General features: G+C 47.1%; 1 protein-coding gene across 1 annotated transcript in view; it reads left to right on the top strand.

Annotated features, from left to right (window-relative positions):
• KIAA0020 (KIAA0020 ortholog) overlaps positions 1-16445 on the top strand; it is a 45573-nt gene that overhangs the window by 19322 nt on the left and 9806 nt on the right. The window contains exons 10-12 of the mRNA XM_006863835.1: positions 878-976; positions 2273-2326; positions 6188-6268. Coding sequence (XP_006863897.1) covers positions 878-976; positions 2273-2326; positions 6188-6268 — 234 coding nt within the window. The remainder of the gene's footprint in view (positions 1-877; positions 977-2272; positions 2327-6187; positions 6269-16445) is intronic.

Raw genomic sequence — 16445 nt, 5'->3', positions numbered from 1 at the left:
CAAATGGTTACTGTCCTATCCCAGAGAGCATTGCACCTCAAGGTGTTGAGCTGTTCTTTTGGGTCATGAATAGAAGGCCATTTCTTGTCAATTTGTCATTTCTAGCACAGTAGGCCTTAGGATCGTCTCAATCAAAATGGCTGGTCCCAGTCCGTTTCAGTTCACGGATGCTTAGGATAGCAATCCTTGTGCATTTCATTTTTGACAGTTTCCAGTATTCCTAGATTCATACTTCGTACCTTCCGTGTTCAGATTATTAATGGGTGTTTGTAGCCGTTTCTTCATTTTGCATCGTGCTCTATCCACAAATGAAGATCGGGAAGCTTTTCTCCATCCGTGCCACTCAGGTCGGCTCTGCTCCGAGGAGCAGCTCTTCCCAGTCGTGTCTTAGTCCCTTCCCGCCTGAGGGGCTCATCTGCCGGCACTTTATAGGACACTGTTCTCCACTCCTCATAAGGTTTTCAGCTGCTAAGCCTTCAGCAGTGGTCTGCCTTAGTCTCGAAGCCGAGCTGAAATCTGCCTGTGAGTGACCGTGCTGGGGTTTGAAATGCCAAGGGTACCGCTTCCAGCTTCACAATAAAATACAAACCGTCACAGTGTGATCAACTGACAAACAAGTGGAAACAGACAAGTGATACTCTTTTTTATAAACAGACTTGGGTAAAACTCAGGGGCTTTGTTCATAGCCATTCCCTGCTGCCCTAAGTGACAAAAACTTATTTCTAGATAAAAGCGTTTCAGTGTGGCAGCCTACAAAATCAGGATTGCGTTGTTGGCTATCTTTGCTGTCTTTCGTGTTTTCTGTGCACAGCCCCTGTGCCCCCAGGGAACGGGCGGATGGATGAAAGGGCTGATCGTTAGCACCTTTGTCCCCTAGGAAATGATCGAAGCCATCCGAGAAGCGGTGGTGTACCTGGCGCACACACACGACGGTGCACGCGTGGCCATGCACTGTCTCTGGCACGGCACCCCCAAGGTATGAGAGCTTGACCCCTGTGTGGGGCGGGCAGGGCCAGGCCCCGGGACCTCGGGTTCCCCTCTGCCCTGGTAACGACCTGGAGCTTTCCCTAAAGGTCTGATAAGGGATCCGCCCCGCTAGTGAACACAGCGTGTGTGCGTGTATGTGTGTGTGTGGATGCCTGACAGGCTCACGCAGTCCTCACCTACGTGGGGAGACCCAGGTTCAATTCTCAGCCAGATCACCTCACACACATCCACCGCCAACCCCTTTGTCAGTTCAACTTCCAGACAAAGAACGGCAAGGAAGAAAGTCCTGGATATTTACCACCCGATCACTGTCCAGTGTAACCCCATAGCTCACAGCACCCTAGTGGTGCCGGACTGGGGTGCATTTTGTTCTCTTGTGCACGGAGTAGCCATGAGTCGTGGGCTGCCTCGAGTAACAGATGCTACTGGGGGAGGATGTGGGTACTCAGTTCTTTGAGGAAGATGATAAAAATCCAGACATCGGAAGTTTCACAGAATGACAGTCATCTCGTCACTGTGAATCGTCCAGAAGACACTTGCACAGGCCTGCTTTTGTCGGTGAGCACACATTTGATAGGGACACATATGTTGGATGCCTTCCCTATTCTGGGCCCTACTGTACATGGAAGAGAGCTTAGAAGAGGCCCCTCAGCTCTCACTGTGAAAGGAGATTTGACTCGGCTTTGCAGCTACTTGGAAATGTGAACTGCTCTCGAGTCAGTTTAGACTCAGCAACCCATGTATAGAGTATACTAGAGCAGCTGGTGGGTTTGAACCGCCAACCTTGAGGTATCAGTCCAGTGGTTGATTATCATGCAGTGCCGCACGAGGGCTCCATATTTAAGATGAAAGAGCTGAGAGGACGTTTGTCGTATCCTGTCATCTTTTGGTTCACTTGTGTCATAATTATTAGTGTCACTAATTCCAAGTATGCCATCTGATAAAAGAATTTCATAGTTATGCACAATTTAATACAATTCACACTGAAACTTGCTAAGGCACTGTTTCTTGCCTTTCAAAATTTGTTTTGTGAATTGGGTGAAGGTTTACAGCAAATCGGTTCTCCTCGTGACACATTGTTTCACATTGCTCATTGCCATCTTGGAAACGCAGCATCAGGTGTGCCACATCCTCCCTGTGCATCTCCTGTCCAGTTCCTGCCGGCTTTGTCCTGGGGCAGATGCTACCCTTTGAACTCAGTTGTGTATTCAGAGGACCGCAGCGTGGCTGCTCCCCTTCTAAACCATCTACTAACTCTCTGAAAACCCTTTATCTTTTCTCTTAGGATAGGAAAGTAATTGTGAAAACGATGAAAACTTATGTTGAAAAAGTGGCCAATGTAAGTATAATAAAACTACGTGTTTGTTTCCTCTCATTCCTTCTGATAGTAAAATTCATTTCCTGTCTGTTATCATCTAAAGCTAGCATAGTGAGTTACATCTTTGATTGTAGCTTTTGTTGATTCATTTTGTGTATTTCTGGTTATATGTAGGCAAATTCCCTTACACTGTGACTGTTGTGCTCTAGGTTGTGTTGTGAAGTGCCACCAAGTCAATTCTGACTCATAACGACCCTGTATAGGGTTTCCTAGAAGCAGCTGGTGGGTTTGAACCGCCGTCCTGTGGTTCTGTAGGATTTTAAGAGCAGTCTTGTTTTTGTCTACACAACAGTATATTCCACAATGGAAACAGTCTGTTCTCTGTTGTGTGTCACAGGAAGCTTGACTAATTACTCTCTAGTTCTCTGAAATCGTTTATCACAAAGTAAATCTTTTGTATGATACTTTCATTTGAATATTTAAGTCATAGTTAATTGCATTATTTTCATTAGAGTTTGGTGATGTCAGGTACACCAGCACCTCATTTTTATTTGGTTGGTTTTTTGTGAGAACCTAATCCCAGCCAGGCACGGTGATGCCAACACTGATCAACACTGCATGGCCCTTTGCCATCCCAGGATGCGTTTCCCACGCCCTGGGTAGATTTCAGACTCACACCCTCGAGTCACTTCCGTTTCATGGCGAGCCCTAGCTGGGGCTTCCGGACTGTCAGTCTTTACAGGAGCAGACCGGCTCGTGTTTCTGTCGCACGATCAACTGCCCACCTGTGGCTGCCAGTCCATTGGCGGGCTGACAACCCCACTGGGCTTCTTTGGGCTGTTTTGTTGGTTGTGACTCATAGCAACCCTGTGTAGTTTCCCAGGGGCATCTGGTGGGTTTGAAGCACCCACCTTAGCAGTTCAGTGTTTACCCTGCAGCACCACACCGGGACTCCTAAGTGCTATTGAGTTGCTTCTGACTCATAGCGACACTGTATAGTATTTCCCAGGAGCAGCTAGCTGGTGGGTTTGAACCACTGACCTTCCTTCCAGTTAGCCATGCAGTGTTGCTCCCCCAGCAGCAGCCAAGGACTCCTGGGCTCTTTAGACATGGGCTTTCATTATCAGTTGCTGAGAAGCGTATGATCCCCTCCAGCTGGCATTGTGAACTGTCTGCTTTATTCTGTCCTCAAGGGTCACTGTGAGTTGGAACTGACTCCATGACACTGGGTTTGGGGTCGGGATTTGTATTCTCCTAAGAGATGCTAAAGCAAATGGAAGAAATGATTGGAAGAGATCCATATCCAAAGAGAGGTGACCCAACAGAATGCGGAAATCATCGGACAATCTCTTTGATATCTCAAGCGAGTAAAGTTTTGCTAAAGGTAATATAGAAACGGCTACAATCATACATTGACAGAGAACTTCCAGAGGTTCAAGCCAGATTCAGAAAAGACCGTGGAATGAGAGATACCATTGCTGATGGCCAGTGGATCTTGGCTGAAAGCAGAGAATATCAGAAAGATGTTTACCTGTGCTTTATTGACTACGCAAAGGCTTTCAATTGTGTGGATCATGACAAGCTATGGATAACATTGAAAAGTATGAGTATTCCAGAACACTTAATTGTGCTCATGAGGAATCTGTACCTGGACCAATAAGCAGTTGTTCGAACAGAACATGGGAACACTGAATGGTTTAAAATTAAGAAAGGTGTGCCACAAGGTTGTGTTCTTTCACCATATTCATCCTGTATGCTGAGCAAATAATCTGAGAAGTTGGGTTCTATGAAGAAAAATGTGGCATCAGGATTGGAGGAAGACTCATTAGCCACCTGTGATATGCAGATGATACAACCTTGCTTGCTGAAAGTGAAGAGGACTTAAAAACATTTACGGGTGAAGATCAAAGAGCACAGCCTCCGGTATGGATTACAACTCAATGTAAAGAAAACAAAAATCCTCACCACTGGACCAATAAACAACATTCTTATCAATGGAGAAAAAATTGAAGTTGTCAAGGACTTCATTTTTCTTGGATCAACTATCAACACTCACGGAAGCAGCAGTCAGGAGATCCGACGACATACTGCATTAGGCAAATCTGCTGCACAGGAACTTTTTAAAGTGTTGAAGAGCAAAGATGTCAGCTTGAGGACTAAGGTGTGCCTGACCCAAGCCATGGTATTTTCAATAACCTCATATGCATGCGAAAGCTGGACAGTGAATAAGGAAGACCGTAGAAAAGTTGATGCCTTTGAATTATGGTATTGTAGGAGAATACTAAAATTGCCATGGACTGCCAAAAGAACCACTAGATCTGTTTTGGAAGAAGTGCAGCCAGAATGCTCCCTAGAGGCCAAGATGGCCAAACTTTGGACATATTGTCAGGAGGGAACAGTCGCTGGAGAATGATATTATGTTTGGTAAGATGGAGGGTCAGAGAAAAAGAGGAAGACCCCCCCCAACGAGATGGATTGGACAGGGAGCAACATCGATCGACTCAAGTGTGGCAACAGTAGTGAGGTTGGCCCAGGATCAGACATTGTTTCATTCTGCTGTGCATAAGTTCGCTATGAGTCGGTGCCGACTCGATGTCACCTAACAATAACAACAACAACAAGGAGCTCTGGTAGTGTGGTGGTTACGAATTGGGCTGCGAACCTCAAGGTCAGCAGCTGGAAACTTACCAGCTATTCGCAGGAGAAAGATGAAGCTTTCTGCTCACATAAAGATTTACAGCCTCGGAAACCCCATGCAGGGTCACTACGAGTCGGAACTGACTCCACAGCACATAACAACAAGTATGAGATCTGGAGGGGGGCGATTAGACATGCCCCTTACTCAATAAGCAATGTACGAGAGAGTCATCGGAATGGGCTTCGGTATTGTGAACCCCACCGTGTGCATTTCTGTGATCTGATATAGCACTGTGGAGGCCTGGTGTGGTGCTTCATGGTAAGCACTGGACTGCTAACCGCTGTTGGAACTGTCTCAACAGCACTTAACAACACTTAGGGTCCTGGTATTGCTCTGTATGGTATGCACCAGACTGACAACCTCAGTGTCGGTGATTTGTTTAGAAAGAATCATTTCTGTCTCATTCTCACAATCAGTATGTGAGAATCCCCTTCTGGTTGCTTTTTTCATTCTTGTTACCTAATTCTGTCCTTTTAGAGAAATGGGTACTCTCCCAAATGCAGTTGAGAATCTTTTGCAATCTTTTAACCCACAGATGACAGCTGTTGTGTTTGTCCCTGTAGGGTTTCTGCGCACCTAACCCTGTGTCTTACGTGTAGGTAAATGAGATCTGTGTTCACGTGTTTCCTTTCCATGATTGGAATGCTTGGTCTATGTATGCTTTAGGTTCATACTTTTCGTTTTCACGTCCCTTATCTGGTGATTTTCATGTGATTGTCAAGTACACAGTCACAGACAGGAGGGAGTCTGGTGGTGCCATGGTTAAAGCACTCACCTGCAAACCTGTATGTTGTTGGTTTGACTCCACCAGCTACTCTGCAGGAGAAAGCCGTGTGTGCCCATAAGGATTCACGGCCTTAGAAACGGCTGAGGCAGCTCTCCTGCGCTCTGTCGGGTCTCCGTGAGCAGGAATCAACCTGACAGCGGGGCTTCGTCCTGGTCACTTCGTTCTGTTGTGTTTTCTTGTGTCTGAACTCTTGGGTATCGTGGAGTGTGCTCTTTTCTCTCTACCGTTGAGCTTGCCTCTAGAATATCCTTTACTCATCCTGGTGTAGGGGAGGGGGCTTATGTGAATGGTGTTTCCACCATTGTCTAGCACCCCGGGACCTGTGGTCACTGTAGGTGACCTTGATGAAGGTGATGGAGGACCTGTGCACTTTTTACACCTACTTCTCATCTTGCAGGGCCAGTACTCCCACCTGGTATTACTGGCAGCCTTTGATTGTATCGATGACACGAAGCTCATGAAGCAGATCATCATCTCGGTGAGTATCTGATGTGGGTTTCACTCCATGTGCCCATGTGGGTGCGTCAGCTGGACCTACCGACACTGATCAGTCAGCAACAGTGCTGTTAGGGTTCCAACACAGACACACAGGTTTATTCTCTCAGCAGATGTCTGAGAGAATAGTTTTCTCAGCAACATTCCTGTCTCAGTCTCCTCCGGACGCCTTCAGAACAAAAAGGTCCAGTCAGAACCATGGCTTCCAGGGCCGTCTGCTAGACCATTTAAATTCAGGGAAGAGGGACCACACGGAAAATTCTGACAGCTGTGTTTTGGAATCCCAAAGGGGTCATCTTGATAGGTTCTCTCAAAGGACATAGGGTGATTAGGGGACTTGTTAGGAAGAAGTTTTAAGAAAACTGAAAATTATTCGTGAGAAAGGTCGGGAAGGGGTGCCGAGGCCTGACCTCCTTCGCGACAGGGTACCTGCTCATTCTTCCAGGATAGCTAGGGCCGTCCACGGAGAATTTCATTCTCCAAACTCTACATCTCTGAAGTACTTATTGGAGTCCCTCGAGGCTGCCCAGACTGCCACTTTGACATGGTGTAAATCAGAGAACGCAGGATTCTTTGGGGTTAGAGGAATGGAAACACCACCTTCAGAAACATGTCGACCTAGGTGGGAGGGATGGAATGTCAAGAAATAGTGGCTTTTCAGTTGGATTTACATTTATAAGTTGTCTAGGGTTTTGCAGCAGTGCGTTTTGACTGACCATCGAGGGTGCGTGTGTACGGACGTTCACGTAGCTTTCCTACGCGGTCTTGCCTGTTCGTAGTTCCAGCTGAGTCGTGGTTGGGAGTTTCTAATGCTCGTGCACACACAGTCCCGTGATGACTTGCTAGGAATAGTGCGTTACCAACTAAAAGGACCGTGGTACAACTAGGTGTTTTCTTCAGTAAGCTGTTTCTGGTATTTTACACTGAGTAAACCCATTTTTTAAAAAAACAAAGACTTGGGTAAACTGACCCTTAGTTGGTAAATCGTAGGGTCGTGTTTCAGTATAAAATTTGTCCATGTCGCAATGTAGAGTAACTGGCCTTTAAAATGAAGTAAAGCCTCGAAACCCTGCTGGTGGACACTGAGTGCCTGGGGTCTGTCGGGGTGCCACCCTGTGTGCCATGGGGTTCTCCAGCCTGAGGAAGGGCATGGCGGCCTCCCTGAAGCTCTGGAACTGGGTTCTGGCGAGCTCTCCTCCTCCGGTTCCTCCGCGGCGGCTGCTGCTCAGCCTACAGGGCCGTCTCAGAAGTCACTTAGCCATCCTTTGTCCCTGAGCCTTGTCACCTGTGACCCAAGATCCTCCGTGGCTACCTAAACCCCCTGCCGTGGCATCAGCTCAGACTCAGAGACCCTGCCATAGGGGAGAGAAGAATGCTCCATATACTTCCCGAGACTATGGTTCTTTATGGGGGCAGCCAGTTTCCTTTTTCTGCCTTGAAGCAGCTGGTGGGGTTGAACTCCTGACCTTGTTGATTAAAAGCCCAGCGCTTAACCCTGCTGCACCACCAGGGCTCCATGGCCATGGGTGTCCTGGCAAACACCGTTGGACTTGACTTCCTCCGTGAGTGGGGCTCGGGGGAGGCTGGGTTTAGATAAATCGTTCAGGAAGACCTGCCCCCAGACGTGGCCAGGCATACTGCCAGCAGGTGTCGGGGGTTCCGTTCCCCTCTCCCTTCTCAGTGGCTCCCTCACCTTGGGCACTTGGCAGCAGCTGCTCTCGGTGACCCCCACACCTTGGCCACAGCGGCCTTTTTGAAAGATAAGAGCATTGAAGGTGGTATATGTCGGCTGTGGAGGTGTTATGAGGTGCCTGTCAGGTTGGTTCTGACCCACAGCAACCCTGTGCACAACAGGACAAAGCACTGCTCATTCCTGCTGACCGTCCACTGTCTGTCCACTTTACCAAGACTGATTATTCCTCCTGACAGCACAGCCGAAGTGTGAGAGGCCGAGTCTGCTCTGGCTGTACTTCTTCCAGAACCATGGTGTTGTTGTTAGGTGCCCTCGAGTCGGTTCTGACTCAGCAACCCTGAGTAGGGTTTCCAAGGAGTAGCTGGTGAGCTTGAACCTCTGACCTGCGGCTCACACCAGGACTCCTCCAGGACCATAAAAATTTTCAAAGCAATGTGTGGATTGGGTCAGAAATTAGTTTCAGTTGGGTGGGGTCTTTTTAGGCAGAGGGTCTCTCTGCCCCTTTGATCCTCTCCTTGTGGAGAAACTCCAGGCTGATGGGATCCATTGAGACTGGGGTACTCTCTGAGATATTCTTCGAACGGTGAACCCAAGCGATCCCCTGAGGTCGCCGACCTTTCATCAAAATGACAGATTGGCTCATAAAATGAAGGCTGTTACCAGTGAGTGCGGGCCGCCATTAAAACCATCTGAGACCAAAACGTCACCTGTGGGGCAGGGAAACTAGATCTCTGGAAACAGAACAACCTGGGGGCCATGAAGGAGAAGATGACACCTGGTGAAATGGGCAACTAATGTCAATTTGGGTAGAAATTGTCAAATGGGAGGCTGATCAGCTATGTGAACATGCACTCAAAACAATAATATCAATACTTGTAAATTATTACTAAAATTGAAATCCTGGCTTTCACTTGATATGTCAGCTAGTCCCTCTCCCCTGGCCAGATGGCCATATAAAGCGGTAATGGTTAGATGTAGTGTATTAACCCTACAGTTACTTTCAGGAAACCCAAGCCGTCTTTTAGGAGGAAGGACCCCTGTATCCTTCTCTCCCCTGGTAGCGGCCCTTCCTCTGACTTCGCTTCTCTGGCCCTCTCTCTTCCTTTCCTGTGTATTGATGTGCACATGGAAGTGGGTACAGAAGCCCAGCGGCCGGGCTGGAGGTGTGCAGTTCACTGATAGCAGAGGACGGGCTGCGTTTTCAAAACCGCATCGTCTGTCTGCATCGCCAACCTAACTGCTCGGTGAAGGGGCAGGGCCAACAGCACCTTCAGTGTACCCAGGGAGTGGCAGGGGAAGCTGCAGAAAGAATTTACCAGGGCCAGGTGGACAGGTGTCTGTCTGGGTGTGGTGAAAGGCCACATACCAGCTGCTGGAGGTAGGACGTGGCTCTCTCCCCTGCAGCAGAAGGCCCCAGTGCCTGGATTTTTCAGACCCTGGCTGTCACTTCCCAGCTTTGTCCATTAACATTGGGAGACGGCAGTGACTTTCTGGGCTAGGCTTGTGAGAAGAAACCTTTGGCAAGACCTTCCATGTGGCCAACTGAGTGTTTTGACAGATTTCGCGGTAACTTTGTTGCCCTATTGACTCCAATCCATAAAGATTGGTTTTCATGCCTGGGACCGAGACAGGAGGCTATAGAATTGGCTAGTGAATAAAGTTGGGTCGTGAAAATGGACGCCCGGCTGGGACCATTGAGCCTTGGCTTTTGTTTCATATTTTCCCTGAAAATAGAATTTGCATAACCGTCCCCAGTGGGCTTCCAGTCAAGCCCGGCTTCCTCCCTAAGATTGATCTCCACTGAAGAGGCTGTTGAAAGTTCTATAATTCCTCGTTCAGTTCCCACAGCTCTTTAACCTACTTTCTGACACGCTTCCTCTTTGGGGCTGACCTCGTGGCCCCCACCCCTGACTGACAAGCATGCCCAAGCCCTCCATATCATTCAGCTCTGGCGGGGCTCCTAGAAAAGTTCTGGAATATCATTTGCCTTGTGCAGTTTTTCCACACCCATGCACCACAAACCTGTTGCCAGCGGTGCTTGTAGAAATAACCTAGAAAGCTGAGCGTTGCTAAGCATTCCTTCCAGAAATGTCAGGGTGAAATCACAGCCTGCTCAGCCCAGCTGAGCCCTTCACCTTTGAGAAATGAGACGTTCGATTCCCCGCAGCTTTGTTCTTTCTAGAGTCAATACTGAGAACATTGGGTCCGTTTCACCCTGGAATCCTGGATGTGGTGTCGCTGGGCGGTCACCAGAGTTCTCTTGAAAGGAAATGCATCCACTAACCAGGTGCTGAGGCGCCCTAATGGCTCAGTAGTTGGCTCCTAACCAAAAGGTTGATGGGTCAAACCCACCTGTGGTTTCTTGGGAGACAGACCTACTAATCTGCTGCCATAAAGCCGAGGAAATTTCGTGGGGCAGTTATACTTACGTCATACAGGGTGGCTTGGCATCAGAATCAACTCAATCAAACCCAAATATACAGCAGTTGCTGTTTGAATAAAGAGTGTGCGTACTTTCTAATGTTTGACCTTTAAGATATACAGAAATGTATGAATGCTGAGCTTCCCACCACCTGACGGAGAAACAAACCTAACAAAGTCTCAGGTTCGCGTCCTCCTGCCCCCGCCCGGACCCCAAGTCCCACCCGGGTCTGGAGCCATGTGCTGAGCCAGGTGCTTACTACGGGTCATCATTTCCTTCTTCTCTCGCCACATGTAGATGTGTCCTGTGCTGGTTCCCATGTTTTGAATTCTGTATAAATGCCATGTTTGCTTTAGGCATCAGCTTTGTGAGCTCCACCTTTGGGACTTCAGAACTCACGTGAAGATACTATTTAGTAGCACTTAACAACAACCACTTCCCCATAAGAATCTTGGGAGGCAGAGCTGTAAGTACACCTTTGTTAACGAGGGGGATCTGCAGTTGGAACCCGCCCGCCACTCCCCCGGGACTGTCCACTCTTGTGACACTTGGCAGCTTTGGAAACCTGATGGCGCCATTCTCTTGGGCCTTTTAGGCTTTCTGAGGTCCCACAGCACAAAGGCAGTGGCTCTGGGTCACCTACACGACGCTTCTGGTTGTGTTTGTTTTGTGTAGTTTTCACAACCCTTGAAAAATATAAAAGGCATTTTACAGAATGTGTACAACCAGGTCGCATGCCTGTGGTGTGGGCCCGCCAGTGTTCTAAAAATACTTTTTTTTGCCAGGTAGTATTCTGCATTCAAGCAACCACTTAATAAACCTATTGCTGTACCGTCCCTCTGGACTCACGGTGACCCCACGTGCTGCAGAGCAGAACTGAGTCCCATAGGGGTTTTTGGTCTGTACAGAAGCCATTTGCTGGACCTTTCTTCTTCCTCTGTTGTTAAAGTGCCATCAAGTCAACCCCAACTCCTAGTCATCCTGTAGAGGGTTTCCAAGGAGCAGCTGGTGGCTTTGAACCGCCAAACCGCAGTCACTTCACTTTAGGATAGCATTCGATCCCAAACCACTTGTGCAAGTTGATCCTAAACCACTTTCTCTTGATGTAACAACACCACAGTTTGTCTTGCCCTCTTGATGGACACTTCAGTGGTTTATGGTTTAAAAATGATTTCTTCACTTTCTGTTCTTTGCTGCTTCAAATAGCTGTGTGAGCCTCCCCGTCTCAACCTACATCTCCTCGTGCATGCAGGTTCCCCCCAAGACTTTCCCAGGACTGTTGGGTGGAGGGTAGGTGGCCATGCAGGGTTCTCCCGAGGCCTTTGCTGGACAGTTGGGTGGAGGAGGGTGGGTGGCCACTCAGGGTGGTGTTTCCTCACAACTGCCACACAATCTTTGTTGTTACGCACTGCTTTGAAAATAGCTGAGAAAGTTCTGTGTTGCCACATGTTTGTTCAGAGAAGGGGACTTCCGAGACGGTCCTGAACACTCGGGCCTCTCTCCTCTGGATTCCAAGGTCAAACAGATCCAATGTTCTCAGTATTGACTCTGGAGAGAACAAAGCAGCGGGGAACCGTGTGCCCATCTCCGCCACCCCAGCCCAACCTGGTCTCCCTCGCGGTCCAGTCCTGTAGAACTACTAACTCAGTGCCATCCCTTCAGTTCATAGTTCTCCTTCTGGATGGTGCAGATGGTGGAATGAGACAGCCTGGACCATGCTCTGTCCAGCCTCTGGGGAATGGGCTCCTCGTTCCAGGACCTTCAGGTTTGGGGTGTGGCACCGACGTCTAGCTCAGGGCCCCTTTGAGACTGAGGGTGTAGAAGGAAGGGCATCCTCGAAAGACCTGGCCTGTTCCCTCCTCTCCACCCACACTCATCGTTCACGTTCAAGTTTTTGTGAAGTTCGTCTCCCCTCTCCCACTGGATTTGAGCTCCCTGAAATCAAGGAGCTCTGGGAACATAGTGGTTACGAGTCAGAATGTTAACCTCAAGGTCAGCAGTTCAAAACTACCAGCTGTTCAGTGGGAGAGAGATGAGGCTTTCTGCTCCCGTAAAGATTTATGGATCTGTGCATACAGACCCCGCTTCCTGTGCACGCCTTCCACTTTGAAAAGAGCGTTGGCAGAATCAGAATGCCAGCATTCTGGTATGGGCTCAGCGCATGGTCACTGGCTCTCTGTGCACGTCAGAGCAAGAAGAAATGACCGCAGAGTGGCTTTGTTGTGGCTCTCCCTCCCTAGAGTGCTTGTCAGCGGAAGGCTTTAAGCAGGGAACCTATACAGATTGAGTCTTCCCTGGTTGGTTGTGGTGGTTATTTGCTGTGGAGTTGGTTCCGACTCATAGCTACCCTGTACAGGGTTGCCGAGGCTGTAAATCTTTATGGGGGCGGAAAGCCTCCTCTTTCTCCTGGGGAACCACTGGTAGTTTAAAACTGCTGACATTGTGGTTCGCAGCCTGACTCGTAACCACTACGCTATCAGAGCTCCTTCCCTTTTGCTGGGATGCCGTGTCTGCAATCCACCAGCTCCGTCCTGTTTATGCCCAGTTGTTCCGGGAGCTGTGCCTTGAAGGGTGTGTTCTTTTATGGCAGTCTGCGGTTTCCTCCTGGCAGTAACCCAGTCTAGCACCTGCTACAGGTTAGGGAACTGGTGCTCCCCATTGTTAGTGGCAGCAGTGGTTGTCACTGAGTCAGCCGTGACTCACAATGATCCCACAGGTGCACTTGGCAGCATTGTTGTTGTTGTCAGGTGCCATCGAGTCGGAACCGACTCATAGCGACCCAATGCACAGCAGAACGAAACAATGTCCGATCCTGGGCCAACCTCACTACCGCTGCCACACTTGATGCCATCAATGATGCCACCTGGCCAGTCCATCTCGTTGGGGGTCTTCCTCTTTTTCTCCAATCCTCCATCTTACTAATCATGATATCCTTCTCCAGCGACTGTTCCCTTCTAACAATATTTCCTAATCATGATATCCTTCTCCAGCGACTGTTCCCTTCTGACAATATTTCCAAAGTATGAGAGACAAAGTTTAGCCATCTTGCTCTCTAAGGAGCACTCTGGCTGCACTTCTTCCAAAACAGAGCTATTGGTTCTTTTGGCAGTCCATGGCACTTTTAGTATTCTCCTCCAACACCACAACTCAAAGTCATCAATTCTTCTACGATCTTCCTTATTCACTGTCCAGCTTTTACACCCATATGAGGTTATTGAAAATACCATGGCTTGGGTCAGGCGCACCTTAGTCCTCAAACTGATATCTTTGCTCTTCAACACTTTAAAAAGTTCCTGTGCAGCAGATTTGCCTAATGCAATACGTCGTCTGATCTCTTGTCTGCTGCTTCCAGGAGTGTTGATAGTTGATCCAAGAAGAATGAAGTCCTTGACAACTTCAGTCTTTTCTCCGTTGATAAGAATGTTATTTATTGGTCCAGTGGTGAGGATTTTTGTTTACTTTACATTGAGATGTAATCCATACCAAAGGCTGTGCTCTTTGATCTTCATCAGTAAATGTTTCAAGTCCTCTTCACTTTGAGCAAGCAAGGTTGTATCATCTGCATATCGCAGGCTGTTAATGAGTCTTCCTCCAATCCTGACGCCACGTTTTTCTTCATAGAACCCAGCTTCTCGTATTATTTGCTCAGCATGCAGGTTGAATAAGTATGGTGAAAGAACCCAACCTTGTCGCACACCTTTCTCAATTTTAAAACATTCAGTGTTCCATGCTCTGTTCGAACAACTGCTTCTTGGTCCAGGTACAGATTCCTCAGAAGTACAATTAATTGTTCTGGAATACTCATACTTTGCAATGTTGTCCATAGCTTCTCATGATCCACACCATCAAAAGCCTTTGTGTAGTCAATAAAGCATAGGTAAACATTCTTCTGGTATTCTCTGCTTTCAGCCAAGGTCCATCGGACATCACCAATGATATCTCTTCTTCCACAGCCTCTTGTGAATCCAGCTTGAACCTCTGGAAGTTCTCTGTCGATGTATGATTGTAGCCGTTTCTGTATTACCTTTAGCAAAACTTTACTCGCTTGAGATATCAAAGAGATTATCCAATGATTTCTGCATTCCGTTGGGTCACCTCTCTTTGGAATGAACACAAATATGGATCTCTTCCAATCAGTTGGCCAGATAGTTATCTTCTAAATTTCTTGGCAGAGGTGAGTGAGTGCCTCCTGTGCTGCCTCACTTTCTTGAAAGATTTCAATTTTTATTCCATCAATTCCTGGTGCCTTGTTCTTTGCCAATTCCTTCAATGCACTTTGGACTTCCTACCTGAGTATCATTGGCTCTTGATCATATGGTACCTCTTGAATTGATTGAACATTAACCATTTCCTTTTGGTACAATGACTCTATGTATTCCTTCCATCATTTTTTGATGCATTCTGCATCATTCAATAATTGGTGCCCAGAGAATCTTTCAATAACAAAAGTCGAGGCTTGAATTATTTCTTCAGTTCCCCCAGCTTGAGAAATGCTGACTGTGTTCTTCCTTTTTGGTTTTCTGATTCCAAATCTTTGAATATTTTATTAATAGTATTTGGCTTTATCTTCTCAAGCTGATCTTTGAAATTCTCTGTTCAGCTCTTGGACCTCCTCAATTCTTCCATTTACTTTAGCATCTCTATGCTGGAGAGCAAGTTTCAGAGTCTCTTCTGACATCCATTTTGACCTTTTCTTTCTTTCTTGTCTTTTTAATGACCTTTTGCTTTCTTCACGTATGATGTTCTTGATGTCATCCCACAACTCTTCTGGTCTTCGGTCTTTAGTGTTTAATGTATCAAATCTGTTCTTCAGATGATCTCAGCATTCAGGTAGTATAAATTCAAGGTCATATTTTGGCTCTCGTGGACTTGTTTTCATTTTCTTCAGCTTCAGTTTGAATTTGCATATGAGTAATTGATGGTCTGTTCCACAGTCTGCCCCTGGCCTTGTTTTCACTGATGATATGGAGCTTTTCCATCTTCTCTTTCCACAGATGTAGTCAATTTGATTTCTATGTGTTCCATCTGGCAAGGTCCATGTGTATAATTATCTGTTATGCTGTCTGAAGAATGTATTTGAAATAAATCATGGTTTTGCAGAAATCTATCATTCGTTCTCCAGCATCATTTCTATCACCAAGGCCATATTTTCCAACTATTGGTCCCTCCTCTTTGCTCACAACCTTTGCATTCCAATCACCAATAATGAGCAATACAGCTTGATTGTATGTTTGATTGATTTCAGATTGAAGAAGTTGGTATTTCATCTTCTACTTCATCTTCACTGGCTTTAGTTGTTGGTGCATAAATTTGAATAATAGTGGTATTAACTGGGCTTCCCTGTAGGCGCATGGATATTATCCTATTACTTACAGCATTGTACTTCATGACTGATCTGGATATGTTCTTTTTGACGACGAATGCAACACCATTCCTTTCCAATTTGTCATTCCCTGCATAGTAAATCATGTGGTTGTCAGATTCAAAATGGCCAATACCAGTCCATTTCAGCTCACTAATGCCTAAGAGATCGATGTTGATGCGTTCCATTTCATTTTTGACAACTTCCAATCTTCCCAGATTCATACTTCGTGCAATTCCATGTTCCAGTTTTTAGTGGATGTTTACAGCTCTTTCTCTTCATTTTGAGTTGTGGCCCATCCAGCAGATAAAAGTTCTCTGGGCTTTTTTCTCCCCCGAGCTTAACTGTCTTCACGTTATCATGGTCAGCTTTACTTTGAGGAAGCATCTCTTCCCCAGTAGCATTTTGAGCGCCTTCCTACCTGAGGGGCTCATTTTCCAGCCCTGTATCTGACAGTGTTTCTCTGCTGTTCATAAGGTTTTCAGTGACTAGCGATTCGGAAGTAGTTCGTCACTCTTTCTTCCTAGTCTGTCTTTGTCTGGAAGCTCATCTGAAACCTGTCCACCATGGGTGACCCTGCCGGTTATTTAAAATAACGGTGGCAGAGCCCTTAGAATCACAGCAACTCAAGTCACCACAGCACGACAGACAGACGAATGGTGGCTGTTTGGTTTTATGTCGAA

Source organism: Chrysochloris asiatica, unplaced genomic scaffold (assembly GCF_000296735.1).
Source record: "Chrysochloris asiatica unplaced genomic scaffold, ChrAsi1.0 scaffold00056, whole genome shotgun sequence".
In the NCBI taxonomy this organism is placed as follows: Eukaryota; Metazoa; Chordata; class Mammalia; order Afrosoricida; family Chrysochloridae; genus Chrysochloris; species Chrysochloris asiatica.
The sequence above is the reverse complement of the archived record's forward strand: the minus strand, read 5'-3'. Positions and strand labels throughout refer to the sequence as shown.